The 14177-nt window shown below is 46.6% G+C and overlaps 2 protein-coding genes across 13 annotated transcripts in view; one reads left to right on the top strand and one right to left on the bottom strand.

Annotated features, from left to right (window-relative positions):
* b4galnt4a (beta-1,4-N-acetyl-galactosaminyl transferase 4a) overlaps positions 1-14177 on the bottom strand; it is an 81196-nt gene that overhangs the window by 53391 nt on the left and 13628 nt on the right. For all 4 annotated transcript variants that reach the window (XR_014123282.1, XM_081712853.1, XM_081712855.1 and 1 more), the window contains exon 2: positions 2265-2377. Coding sequence is in view for 3 of the 4 variants with exons in the window: in XM_081712853.1 (XP_081568979.1) it covers positions 2265-2377 (113 nt within the window). In the remaining variant the exon portion in view is untranslated. The remainder of the gene's footprint in view (positions 1-2264; positions 2378-14177) is intronic.
* LOC113581321 (immunoglobulin superfamily member 22) overlaps positions 3602-14177 on the top strand; it is a 43545-nt gene continuing 32969 nt past the window's right edge. For 6 of the 9 annotated variants that reach the window (XM_081712845.1, XM_081712847.1, XM_081712849.1 and 3 more), the window contains exons 1-2: positions 3602-3808; positions 8833-8967. The gene's annotated coding sequence lies outside the window, so the exon portion shown is untranslated. The remainder of the gene's footprint in view (positions 3809-8832; positions 8968-14177) is intronic. The other 3 variants (XM_027016387.3, XM_027016394.3, XM_081712850.1) reach the window with 1 other exon arrangement.

Here is a 14177-nt window from a genome sequence, read left to right as displayed (position 1 = left end):
CCCAGTGTGATCAGAGAGTGATAAATGGCCTGGTTAATAATGAATGAGAGAGACATGGAAGCTGTTAGATGGACAGCCAGTGCATTCCTGTGACAAAAAAACTGATCTCACACATACACACACACACACACACACACACACACACACCCACCCCACACACACCTGTCTACCATTACACCATCAAAACCATCCTCTATCTAGTGTGGGGATAAGCCTCCAGAAGCATGCTGGTTATTCTGAGTGTTACCATGGAGACTAGAGTACAAGAGACAGACACTTGTCTGTGTATGTAGAGAGCAACCTGGTACCACTGGCATTACTTCACATGCGTTTGTGTCAGAACGTGAGAAATCTATTATCTTCTCCTTAATATGTGAAGTGCACCATAGTTTTACCTGAATTGTGCCAAAAGACTCAAACTATTCTTTTAAAACTGCAGTTGTAACAAACCTTTAGGCTAGCTGAAGGACACATGGCTATCAGCTTCTCAAACTGAGGTAAAAGAAACAAGGCAATGTATTCTGAGCACGTGGCAGCACACGGAACCGATCATACAGCGTTCATACTGAAGCTACAGTTATCTCAGTCCATACAAATCAGGCATGACAGAGGTGATTGTGGATTAGGTCTACATTCTCTCCACCCGCACGTTGTCTCTTATAATCTCCTTTCCTTTTTCCCATGCACGCTTCTGTAATATGACAATATTAAGTATTAATATGAGAGGGCACATGCAAAAAAAAAACCCCACAAGAACAAATCGCCCCCCCCAAAAAAACAAAACTGAGCCACAGTTTGATAATAAGTCAGATGTGGTCAAGTTAAGATCAGCATTAAGTTTTGATGAGTTTCTGCGCACACGAACGCTCATTATTCACATTATTCCCTATTTATCCTGCCGTCGAGCGGGATAACAGCATGGGCAGAGGGATACTTTTGTCTCCCCCTGCCCACGAGCTCAATAGAGTGCGCTTCGACTCTCACCGCAGAGAGCGTCGCGTGCGTGACTTTCCAAACTCCGGGCCCCTCGGTGCAGTGGGAGGCGCAGAAACGCAAGATGTGGCATGGTCACGAGGAGGAGGAGGACGAGGAGGAGGAGGAGGAGGAGGCTATTAGTCATTTAAGGCTACTAACGGATATTTCGCATCGTCAAGCACTGCTCACTAGTACCCACGTTACATATCAAACTGACAAACGTCAGTCAGTCTTATCAGAGACTTTGATAACTGAATTATTCAGAATTACATCATTAAATCAACCAAAAATTAAAAGTACCATTTATTTTAAAATACTCAATGAAAACATTCCAATTATTATTTTTACATTTTCATAATAACCCTTTTTACAATAATAGAGGCATTAAATTCAACTGTTAGCAATTATATCCATGTCATAATTTTTTTTCACATACCATTAACCGGCTTTGTTCACCTAAAATGCGTAGGCTATAATAGAGGAGGCTGGTGGATGGCCTACTTCTGTTCAGTTTCCATTTACACTGGAGACCTGTGGCCACCTTGTTTTGTGTTAGTTAATGGTACAGCTAACGGAAGAGGCGTAGGACAGCACACGCGTATTCCCCTAACGTGAAGGACAGCACACGCGTATTCCCCTAACGTGAAGGATGGCACACGCGTATTCCCCTAACGTGAAGGACGGCACACGCGTATTCCCCTAACGTGAAGGATAGCACACGCGTATTCCCCTAACGTGAAGGATGGCACACGCGTATTCCCCTAACGTGAAGGACGGCACACGCGTATTCCCCTAACGTGAAGGATGGCACACGCGTGTTCCCCTGACGTGAAGGACGGCACACGCGTATTCCCCTAACGTGAAGGATGGCACACATGTATTCCCCTAACGTGAAGTTTGTGCTGGGACCGAACAAGCCGTATCAGTTAAAGGCCTATGGAAATACTATGCTTTATTATGAGATGGAAATACTATGCTTTATTTTGAAGACTGAAATTGAAAAGCAAATTGAATGCAGCAGTAAATGTGATTAGGCTTATTATGAATTGTAAATGACTTTTATTTGTATTTTTAATTGAAAAATAAAACTGCAGATTTAATGATCGATTAATTTAAGTATTACTTGATGAGATTTAATTCTCAGTAAATTGGTTCAGAAGTGTGCATAAAACATGCCTTTACTATTCCGAATAACTGTCAAACCATACTCAGGTCTGATTTGCTCCATTAAAGAATAGCCTACAGTTTCACTCCATTTCAGGCACTTTTTGAACGTTTTGTTTATTTACCGCTGCATCTTCCTCATGGCTGTCGCTGGTGTCCTCACTCTTGCGACTGCTGTCCGAGGAGCGCGTGTCCCTCTTACGACTGGTGTCGGTTCCCTCCGTTTGCCTCTCTCCATCTGGAAACGACAGAAGCCCCATCAGCTTTCAACAGCAACCAGCATATTAACACATCCATGACTTAAAACAAAAAAAAGCCTTTCACTGGAGCAGCACATCTAACACTGCAAGCATGACACGCGAGCGGCTCATTCAGAAAAGGTTAAAAAAGACAGAGAACATAAGGCCCTAAGATTAGGTTGTGATGTTGACAAAAAAATAATGAATACTTGTGGATACCAACACATGGAACATGTGGATGCTCTAGTTCTGATGTTTCAGTGCCAACAATATAATGCAGCATCAAGTACAGTAGTGATTTTGTTATGATTTATAATTTTCTATTTTCTATTCATGTCTCGTTTCATGTGACGCAACACACATTCTACTTTTGCCCAGCTCTATCTGCCAAAGCTCAAACAAACAAACAAAACAGGAAGCAAAAAGAGGACGTAATTAAAAGGCAGGAGGCAGGAAACTGTGTTCTGTCATCTGAGGGGCAACGTATATGGGCTACTGTCCCACTCCAGAGGGATTACGGCATTTGCCTGAACAGGCTCCGATTACAAACCACTCAGATGGCTCAGTGGAGGCTTGGCACATGGGAAGGGACAGAGTGGTCCATGGAGAGATACGTTAACAGCAGATGGCCGATGGAGACGTTCTAGCATCGGCATTCGCAGCAGAAAAAGGGAAATAAGGCGAAGCTGGAACATGGCTTTGTCTTGTTGATGTTTGAACATTGTTACTATTTCTGAAACGTTTAACACACATATTTAGGTATGCCACTCAAACTTTGTGTGTGTGTGTGTGTGTGTGTAAGAGAGAGAGAGAGAGAGTGCATACATTTGTGAGTGTGTGCGAGAGAGTGCATACATTTGTGAGTGTGTGCACGGTGGGGGGTATGTGTGTCAGTGGAGTGTTGGGGGGGGGGTTAAAAATAACCTTCAACATAAAGCTAAAGAACATAAAGTTAAAGAACATAAAGCATATTAATATTTATTATTATTATTATTAGTTGTATTTATATAGCGCCTTTATCAAACTCAAGTTTATTCATGTTATTTTGTGTGCACAGCCTTGGTATACAACTGTTATCGGAATCCATGGGTTACATTCTCAGATTAATAAACAGTTATGAGGAGAAACATTTGAGGGTTATTTTTACCACCCTCCCCAAACACTCCACTGACACATATACCCCGCCCCCCACACCGCGCACACACTCACAAATGCATGCTCTCTCTCTCTTTCTCACACACACACACACACACACACACACAATACTGAGGAGAAATGTGTAAGCGGAGACACTGAGAGAAAAGCATAAGGAGACCTGCTCTGCTGGAGATGTGCACCCAACGCAGCACAGCTGACGTCGCGTGGATCACCCTCTACCTCGGTCAACACCCTATTGCAGAGAACAAGGCCAGGCTCCGGTTAACGTCTAAGTGAGTCCCAACTACTCTTTACCGTATGGGATTAAGAAGTAATGCCATCTGCAAAATTGTGCTAAATTTACACTTTTATCCAAAGCAATTTACAATTATGACTGAGTACAACTTGAGCGATTGAGGGTCTTGCTCCGGTGCCGAACAGTGGCAACCCGGCGGCAGTGGGGCTTGAACCAGCAACCTTAACCACTGCCCTTTACAGATTTACATATTTAAATATCTTTACGTCAACAAATACCTTTAAATCAACAACACTTCCTCCAGCACAATGTTTGGCAATCTACTAGGGTTGCCTGGTCACTATTCACTATTCAATGATGGCCTTTGCAATATGCAAACAAGCCCTGAATCAAGTCAATATTTATGTGTGGCGTCATCCTATTCAATCTCATTCCAGATTATTGTTCTGTGGGTATATCGAACATTTAATCAAACGAATAATCACAATAATGCATCAAACAAATGAATCAAATGCATCAAACAAACTAATCTGCAATCGCAGTACATAGCAATACAGTATAATCATTATAAAGCACCTTTTCCATCTCCTGAGGCTGTAAACTGTAGAAACTCTATGCTGTCTTATATTCAGATATACACATGCAGTCTTGAGCTCACTATGACATTCACTGCCCTTCAGAGTGAGCCTCTCTGCTGCTAGTGCAGCTTTAATACAAGACCCTGTAATGGCACTCCCTGAGCTGGGCTGGCTGGCCAAGGGAGCTGGATCTGGAGCTGGAGCTGGAGTCGGAGCTGGAGTCGGAGCGGGAGCTGCAGCAGTCGGGTGTAAATAAGAGCAGAAGGTGGAGGAAGCCATCCTCTGCTGCTTCCACATCAACCTCCACTCTCCAGTACACACGAGCAGAGGGGAAGTAGCAGGCTGGGCAGATGGATGCATGCTCTCGCTCTCTCCATCTCTCTCAGCGCACTGCGTTCAAAAATGCCCGAGGACGAAGGAGGCTGTATCTGCGTCTGTGCTGGAGCCAGCAGGGTCAGCAGCTATCACGCTCCTCACACGCACTCGAACCTCCAACATAAGAGGCCGTCGAGTGCGGCTGGCCGTGGCGCGCGAGAGATGCGGGCGAACGAACATGCCTCCCCCCCGCCTCCTGATCTTACTGGCGTTCACTCCGTCATCTGCGCTGGTTTGATAATTGCTCGTAGACGTTGCCAGTTAGTGAGCGAAGTGTGACAAAAACAAAAAGTCTTAAGCTTTCCGCGTTGCGACACAATCTCATAAGCTGTTTGTTTACAAACTCAGGCTGTGAAGTGGAATACGAGGACGAGCGTCTGACTATTCGCTCCCAGATCCGGAAGCATCGTTTGACATTCAGCTAGTGCAGCACTGTAAAGCCTAGAAGGGACCCTCGTATGGTACACTCGTGTTTGGGAATATTGATGGCCAATATAAGGTGAGAGGAATGAGAGAGAGAGAGAGAGAGAGAGAGAGAGAGAGAGAGAGAGACAGAGAGAAGGCAGAAAGGGATAACTAGAGAGATGGGGCGGGGGGGGGGGGGGTGAAAGACCTGAGCCGCTCACAGCAATCAGCTGTTACAGGCTTAATGAAATAATTAAGACTCAGTCAGTAGGTTAATGGAAGCCAATCGACATTCTCACCCCTGAAGAGTGAGGGAACGGGAGTGTGTCTGCGCCGACTTGGAGTGCCTTGTCCCTCCGTGCCTCGGCTGCCTTGGCGCGTGGGTTTGCGGTTGCTCAATAACACTTAAAGCAGGACGAAAACGTACCACCAAAACACAACAGCTTTCGAGTAAGGTCTGCTTCTCAAAATTAGCCAGAGGTTCTGATGCATAAAGCAGTGTTTTGTGTTTATGAACCTACCATTCATATTAGCGTGCATTGTCACGAATGCGGATTCACAAACCCCCCCGACAAACATCTGCTTTGCAGATGGTATGTAATGCACTTCTTGCAATGAACTCTAAGTTTTCAGAGTAGACACCACAGTGTGTGCTGTAAATAATTGAGACGTTTCTATTTTCTGTATGAAAATCGCGCAGGATGCATTTTAGTCTAGACAGCACGTTTGCATGACATGCTAAATATTACTCGATAGGATGAGTATTGAAATTGTACATTCTATGAAGCAGTGCGGATGCATTTAAATACGGACTCCGTCGAGAAAACCGAACAAGCCAGGGCTGGAGCTGAGCAGTACCGCCGGCAAACTGCACCCAGCAAAATGAGCCAGGCAGATTCTGGTGACCGTCCTATGAACCCAAGGCTACGGGCATGGGCATACAGAGCAGCCAGAGCTAGCAGAGGACATTAGGATGCGCAGAAAGAGTGCAGGACGAGGGGCCGAGTTAGCAGCCTATCAGCCCAACGCGTCACACATTGGGGCATCTCTGGCAAAACAGGAAATGGCCATCCGCCAGGGCCGGCTTCGCACGCGCTTCCCGAAGAGGCCCGGCAAAGTGCGCCGTATGCAGAGGCGTAAAAGTTCAGGCTCAGGTTGGGAAAAAAAAAAGTTCCTCCCCATTGGCTTCACTAATTAATTTTACCTTCTGGCTTCTGCTAATGAAGAAAGGCAGCAGGCTAAAACAAAACCACTGCCGCTCCCCCGAACCTGACCTCTCCACCGCCGAGAGCCCAAAGCGCTCGCACAATGGCCTGCGGCTTTAACGAGCTCGGCTCCATCTGTGGCAGGCGCTAAGGAGCTCGGCTCGGGAAGGACACGCCGTAGAACGCAGTGCGGACTAATTATGGTTCACGGCTCAGAAAGAGCAAAGATGTGGTATCAGAAGAGGCCATTTGCCCAGACTCGACGAAGCAGGGGCGCTTCGCGGGCCAGTTCCAGCCTAGCCTTCGGTACGTGAGCCTGTGACGTTTATTTACTCTCATTAGCTGATAAGGGTTTCCCGCAGGGGGCTGGAGTTGGAACGTGGAGCTGGCAGGTTAAGACGGAAAGGTCATTTAAAGCAGAGATTAAAGAGGTGGATGTGAGGGGAAGATGAGAAGGAGATTAAAAGTCACACACTCAAGTGCTGGCTTTGTATAGGCAGCAGACGTAGTAGACACAGTAGCTTGGAGCTCCGGGTATCCGTGCTGAGGCTCCTTGCTTGGCTTCCTGGGAACGGCTCTGTGTGGCCCAGTGCAGCTGTGCTCAGACCTGGCGCTGGGCTCTCACGCTGCAGGCCCCCAGAAGCTCCGCCCATGCAGCCAGGCGTCTGCCGTCCAGCGGCGCCACCCACCCCTGAGCAGTCCTGGCTAACAGAGACCCAAGGGCAAAAGCAGGGAGCTCTCAAAAGCTATTTAATGTCCTCTAATCTGGGTCAGAGGCAGTGGGCCAGGATTACGGCCTCCTCCGTATACCCCCAACACGCAAACACATCACTGAAATGCTCTGCCGCCTCCTCTCCCATTCTGTGTGCCTGTATCGCTCTCTCTCTTCATCTCACCTAAAATACTTTGTTAGCAAATCGTTGTCCATAAATGACCAAACCAGTGCTATAATAATAATATGATGATAATAATGATATGATGATAATAATATATGATAATTTGATGATAATAATAATAATAATATAGAAAAATAAGATTCCTTTTATGATAATAAATAACAATAAATAATAAAGACTGAAGCCCATCTATTGGCCTGCAAAATTTGTCAGCGCTCCTCTTCATGTTGGAGATGTTTTAAACTCCAGAATCCCTTGGACAGCCCCTCCCCCCCACTTTCAGGGACATTAACTTTTAATCTAAATTTTATATTTATTTATTTATTGTTTACAAATCATTCATTGTAGTACTACAGACAAAATAAACAATACGTGATCGAATGACCCTTTCTTGTAAAGCTTCATGGCATTTTAACATTTTCACAAAAATTGTGGGAAACTAATTAGCCTTCGGTATACTTTAGGATGGTGAGATAAGGGTGGCATGAGTGAATGTTATCTTTTAAATTTGCTGCGAGTGTTTCCAGGTTGCAGTGATCTGTAAGCAGGCTGAGCCCCCAGTGCTTTACTGAGATTTAACTTCTGTCCTTCCAGCTCAGCAGTATATCTCAGTGGTGTGAGATATGAATGTAAAGGGCTTAGGGTGTCTGGTTACTAGTAACGAGGAGATTTTATTACGCAGAACACAGTGTGGATAGAAGCTCAGATCCCTCCATGACCTCCAGCCAGAGCTTATGGGTATCAGGACAAAGCCAGGAAGTGGCGCTCGGCAATGTGTGCAGGTGTCACTGTGGCTAAATACGGTGTAATTTAGAGGTCGTGATGTGGGTTCTATGAAAGGTTTTCTACTGTATTAACCTCCTGCCTTGTTCACTGGCTGTAACTACCGCTAACCAGACGTTATTTTGGTGCAGGGCCATTTTCAACATGGCTTGACTTGTTTTTTTTTTTACAATGTCAACTGTCATTTTGAGCCAAGTTGGCACCCAAAATGACCCCAGCTGGCACCCAAAATGACCCCAGCAACAGCGGCTGTCTGGTTCGGATCTCACTACATACGAAGCGCCGAAGGACGTGCACGGTCTCCGACTGTAACACCGGCGAGGTGTTTCAAATAAAACCGTGTCCTAATAACGTGCGGCGTGGGCGTGAAAGCGCCCGTAAAAGGAGGTGGGGGCGCCCCCGGGGCTTGCACTGCGGCCTTGTGCAAAAGCAGATTAATGTAATGGAACACCGTAATGAACGAGGGTAAGCAAATCAAGGCACACAGCTGGAAGAGGGAATAATTAGGCGCTTGTGGCCAATATGGCTGGCCCCGATAAGTGGCGGCACCGGCGAGGGCCGCGCTCAGAAGGAAGGAGAGGCCCGGTAACAGGTGCACAACGAGTGTGGCTGGGGGGCGTGGCCCAACCCTGGCATGTAATTACATTGGCAGGAGCTCAAGGAGCGGGGGGGGGGGGGGGGGGGGGGGTGTTGGGGGCGTCAGGGGGAAGTGTGCCACTGTGCCATGCTGAAACCCCCACGGCTCCGCTCATCTGCTGCAGGCCTCGTCCTCTTGTTTCCTCCGTCATCCCCTCGGTCTCTCTCTCTTTTCTATGACAGACACACGGGGACCTCAGACATCTCTAGCTCCACGGACTCAGGCCCAAGTGGAAGTCTGTTACCTAGGCAACCCGGCCAGTGAAAGAAAAACGTTTCCATCACAGTTAATAAAGCTCAGCGTCTAAATGGTTGAAGGTAAGACACGTTCACAAACGTGCACAGACAGGTGTTTGTACGCATGCATGTGAACACATACAGAAGCGCACGCACGCACGCACGCGCACACACACACACACACACACACACAAAACTTTGCACATGCGCTGCAAGGGGACCTGCGCAAAAACAAACATGCAAACACACACGTGTGCACATGTGCACACGTGTGCACGCATACAAACATATCAGCCAAACACACACAAAAAGAGGATTGGGTGGCCTAGTGAATGAGGCATAGTGAACACAGCTCTGAGGCGCACACAAAGACACACACTGACGCAGAGCTGTGGATCGCCTGCGCATGAATGTGCGGCTTGTTAGGGGACAGGACACACTGGCAGACTCCAAAACCAGTGAATGAAGTCCAAGCTTACCACTCCTGCTCCTCCATACAAAGAAGCCCATTTACCTCTGCAAACCGTGCCCCGCCCCCTTTCCACCGCAGCCGTGCACACACACTGCTCACATTTAAGGGCAGATAAATAGGGAGGCGGTGTGCTTTACTGGCTGAGAAGTGAGGTTGAGCTAAAGCAAGTAATGGAAAAAAAATATGAAAGCATCGATCAAAATGAGTCTGAACGAAAACTAGTGAGGACTTTAAAGGCTGGTGTGAAGGGAATGGCACAGAGAAAGTAAATGAGAGAGAGAGAGAGAGAGAGAGAGAGACAGAGAGAGAGAGAGAGAGAGAGAGAGAGAGAGAGAGAGAGAGAGAGAGAGAGAGACAGAGAGAGAGAGAACTGCCCAAGGCAATGCAACCTTGGAGGACACACAGGTATTCTGTATACTGTGTACTGTATTCTGTATACTGCATATTGTATCTGAAAGTTGAAAGCTAACTGAGTTAACTCTGCACCCCTGTGCTCTCTCAAATTAACCATGTCAAGGCGCAACATAGATTTTGCATCTTTAATGAGCAAAAGGAAAAGAGAGAACAAGACAAGGTGAAAAAAGTGAGAGATGGAGAGAGCGAGAGAGAGAGAGAGAGAGAGAGAGAGAGAGAGAGAAAGAGAGAGAACAAGAGCCAGGAACCGAGAGTGAGAATAAGAGTGAAAACAAGCGAGAAACAAACAGCCAGGGCACAAGAAAGAAAACGAGTGAGTGAGAAAGACACAGAAAGAGCGAGTGAGAAAGACAGAGAGAGAGAAAGAGAGAGAGAGAGAGAGAGAATGACAGTCATTTGAGAAACATGAACAAGGCTGCATAGCAAAATGCAAATAGCCTCCCTCTTCATTTGCATTGGTTTGTAAATAGACATCAGTAAGCAATGCCAGACATTATGATACCTTATTATCATATACTAACAAGCAATCATTTAAAAAAACACTTAGTCTTTCTGTGCTATGGGTTTTCATGCTCTACAGTAACTGTATCCTGTAGGTTTGGACGTAAAGCTGTCAAACTAGACGTTATTACAATTTAAGACTTACCGTTTTACCTACCGTTTATATATTCCAAAAGGGTTTAAAATGCCACAACATTTGATTGGTGATGGTTAATTGGAGTTTGCTGGTAGCTAAGAATATCTGTGCTAATTGCTTTCGATCACAACAGCTCAAAGCACATTAGCTAAAGTTGTTAGCTCACTATGAAACTTTCGATTTAAGATGGTCCGGCTTCAACTGACAAAAACTGGCCAGAATCATATAGCGTGGCTAGCTAGCTACTTACAGACTGTGTGTCTTTAGTGTCACACGCTGAGCCTGCTCTATATTGTCTAAGGTTTGAGCATCCGTCTGGACCGAAATGTGCAGAGCAAACAACTTTCGGCTCAAGTGGTCCAGGACCCTGTTAAATATGAACACCAGCCATACAGTTGAATTCTTTGGGGAAGGGTATGAGAAGAGCCAACATCCCCTTTGCAGCCTGGAATGGTACATTTCTGTACACGGTCTGCCATTTGCCCCTGTTGTTGTGCCGTTTTGTTCTTTGCAACACCTGCACAGCCGCTGAGGTTTCAGCTGTGCTGGTACATAGTAATATTGCCCAGGCTAGAACGTGGGCTGGTGTTTGGAAATTTTAGGTTTGTAAATATTAATGAGTCAAGACTCTTGCACATAGACTATATACGGTCTATGCTTTTATCTAGGATTTAGGAACTTGCTCGTTGTACCTTCCTGTTTTATCTATGCTGCATTTGCATTTGAAGCAGGTGACAGCAGGAAGGTATGTCAGTTCCATGTACTGAACTCTGCTTGCTCAACTCTGCCAAGGTAAATGCAGTTTTCCGTTATATGGCATCTTTAACCTCTTCAGGAAGTGGCAGGAAAGTGGTAGCAGCCTGAGACAGCACAGAGATGACAGAGATATGGGAAGGCACAGAGATGACAGAGATATGGGAAGGCACAGAGATGACAGAGATATGGGAAAGCACAGAGATGACAGAGATATGGGAAGGCACAGAGATGACAGAGATATGGGAAGGCACAGAGATGACAGAGATATGGGAAGGCACAGAGATCACAGAGATATGGGAAGGCACAGAGATCACAGAGATATGGGAAGGCACAGAGATGACAGCGATATGGGAAAGCACAGAGATCACAGAGATATGGGAAGGCACAGAGATGACAGAGATATGGGAAGGCACAGAGATGACAGAGATATGGGAAGGCACAGAGATGACAGAGATATGGGAAGGCACAGAGATGACAGAGGCATGACAGTGGCAGCAAGTTTGGCCCCTTCGCCTCTCATTCCCATTACAGCATACGGCACCAGCAATTAGCACTTGATTACAGCGACGGCGGGAATCGGCCTGCCGCCCCTATTGTTCCCATCTCACTGATTACAATCATTTCACAGTAATGATTATATTCCCCATCTCATCCAATCAGGTGTGTATATATGTGTGTGTGTGCGTGTGTGTGTGTGCGTGTGTGTGTGTGTGTGTGTGTGTGTGTGTAGTGGAAAGGGAGATTGGGACAGCCTGTATTTGATGAAAAAACAGCTCGAGTGCTATAAAGATACCCGCCAGCTTGGAGGAGAGTTGAGTAAGAATGGAGGTGCTGACACAAGGTGACGTAAAAGCCAAGCTCAGTGCACTTCAGGATCTGCCACATGACTCTGAGAACACCAGTAACGGAGGCTGTGCTGTCTGGGGACTTGTGACATCACAATCTGTCACTTTTCACTCGAATGTTTTTTTTTGCCATATATCAGCGGACATGTTCTCTGTCTCCCCCAATGCAAGCACGCACTCACTCACGTGCACACACTCACCCGCGTGCACGCACGCACACACACGCACACACACACCTTCAAATACCACCACCAACTTCCAGCCAGCCAGTGCACAGAGTGGCAGCTGATGTGTGTATTTCATGACTACTACAGCACTTTGCATTCTGTTTAATTTCTGCATTTGTGAAATATGTTTCTGCTTGGATGAAATAATTCATAAATGGTGCTGATTTGTACTCCATTAGTAATGAGCACATGAGGGATTGTACAGATGAAGCAACACTCATACACACACACACACACACACACACAAACAAACACACGAGGGAGTGTACAGATGATGCAGCGTTTAAAGGGAGACTTAAGATTTGTTTTGAGAGGCAAACAGGCATGAGCACACAGGCACATGCATGTATACACACACCCACACACCCCCCCCCCCCCCCACACACACACAACAGATTAACATAAATTTATAAATGGCACCTATGAATTAATCCATTCACTATGTGCAGTATCACAAATAAAAAAAACGAACAATGACATCTGCCATGATAGAGAAAATGAAGGAGGGAGAGTGAGAAAGGAGCTCTCTCTCTCTCTCTCTCTCTCTCTCTCTCCATAGCTCATTGGATCACCCTTGTCCTCCTTCATATGCTCTTTCCCTCCTTCATTTGGGCTCTCTCGCTCTCTCTCTCCCTCCTTTATTTGCACTCTGTTGTTCTCTCACTCCTTCGTTTGCCTTCGCGCTTTCCCACCTCCGTTTGTGCTCTCTCTCTCTCTCTCCCTCACTCCTTTACTTGTGCTCTCTCTCTCATTCCTTCATTTGCATGCTCTCTCTCTCTCTCTCACTCACTCTCTCCCTCCATCCTCACCACCTGTAGGCAGCAGCTGTCATGGCAATCTCATCCACAGCATTCATAACTAAGCTCTGTCCCTCCTACTGGTCCTGCTGTCATCTGACACACACACACTCACACACTCACACATACAAACAGATTTTCTCCTAATTGCACAGACACAAACACTAAAATAAAATAAAAAGCAAGCACCATACCCAACAGCCAATTTCCTTTTCTACCTAAGATGTCGCCCGTGTGCTTTGTTTTGCCACTCACACGTCCTAACCACACACAAGGAGGTTACATCTCTGAAATCAGCCCCATGCCGCTGCGCACAAGTAACTATAAGTCACAGCTCAAAGGAATGAATAGTAGCGAAAAGCCCGTGGAGGCTGGTCCAGAGAGACGTGCCAGGGAGCGGAGAAGACGGGCCAGCAGCCTGCAGTCTACCCCCAGCCCTGGTGGAACAACACCAGAGAATGACGGCAGCAACGGTAATTAAGAAAGAGAGATAGAGAGCTAGAGAGAGAGAGAGAGAGAGAGAGGAGGAGAGAGAACACACAGAGACAGAGCAGACAGAGAGAGAGGCAGGGAGGGTTAAGGCCTTGAACCTCACCAGTCTCCCAGGGTTGAGTGTGCCCACACTCTTCCCATCAAATTCAGAAGCTATAAAAGTCTCATGCTCATTTGTCAGTAGAGAAAAAACCCCCCCATCAATCTGTCACTACTGGCAACTGCCCCCCCCCTCCCCCACATCCATTCTCCATGGTCTGGCTGTTGACCAGTCTACAGATCTACAGAGCTGTATTCACACACACCCGCTCGCACTTTCATAAATCTTTGATTTCTTAACACCACGAACAGAATGATGATAGAAGGAAGAGAGACAGACAGCACAATTCCTCTCAGTTCTTCCTTTTCCAAGTGACTGGCAAAAACAATCGGCAGTAAACAGAGGCTTGCCCAGCTCTGGTCCAGCCAGCCCGCAACGAGAGCGGACCCTCACTCCTCTGTGAGGGGCTCCCTCGTCCACACACGGCACAAATATATGGTCGCATTGCAGACGGATGTAGATCTTAAAAGAATTTTCACGAGTGGCCCTCGTCTCATGTCTCACTGCTTGGTCCCGCAGGCCTAAAGCTTCTCGGAAAGACACAATACGTG

The sequence above is a fragment of the Electrophorus electricus genome, chromosome 4 (genome assembly GCF_041902795.1).
Source record: "Electrophorus electricus isolate QZ-2024a chromosome 4, ASM4190279v1, whole genome shotgun sequence".
In the NCBI taxonomy this organism is placed as follows: domain Eukaryota; kingdom Metazoa; phylum Chordata; class Actinopteri; order Gymnotiformes; family Gymnotidae; genus Electrophorus; species Electrophorus electricus.
Note: the sequence above shows the minus strand (reverse complement) of the source record. Positions and strands in the feature narration are given on the sequence as shown.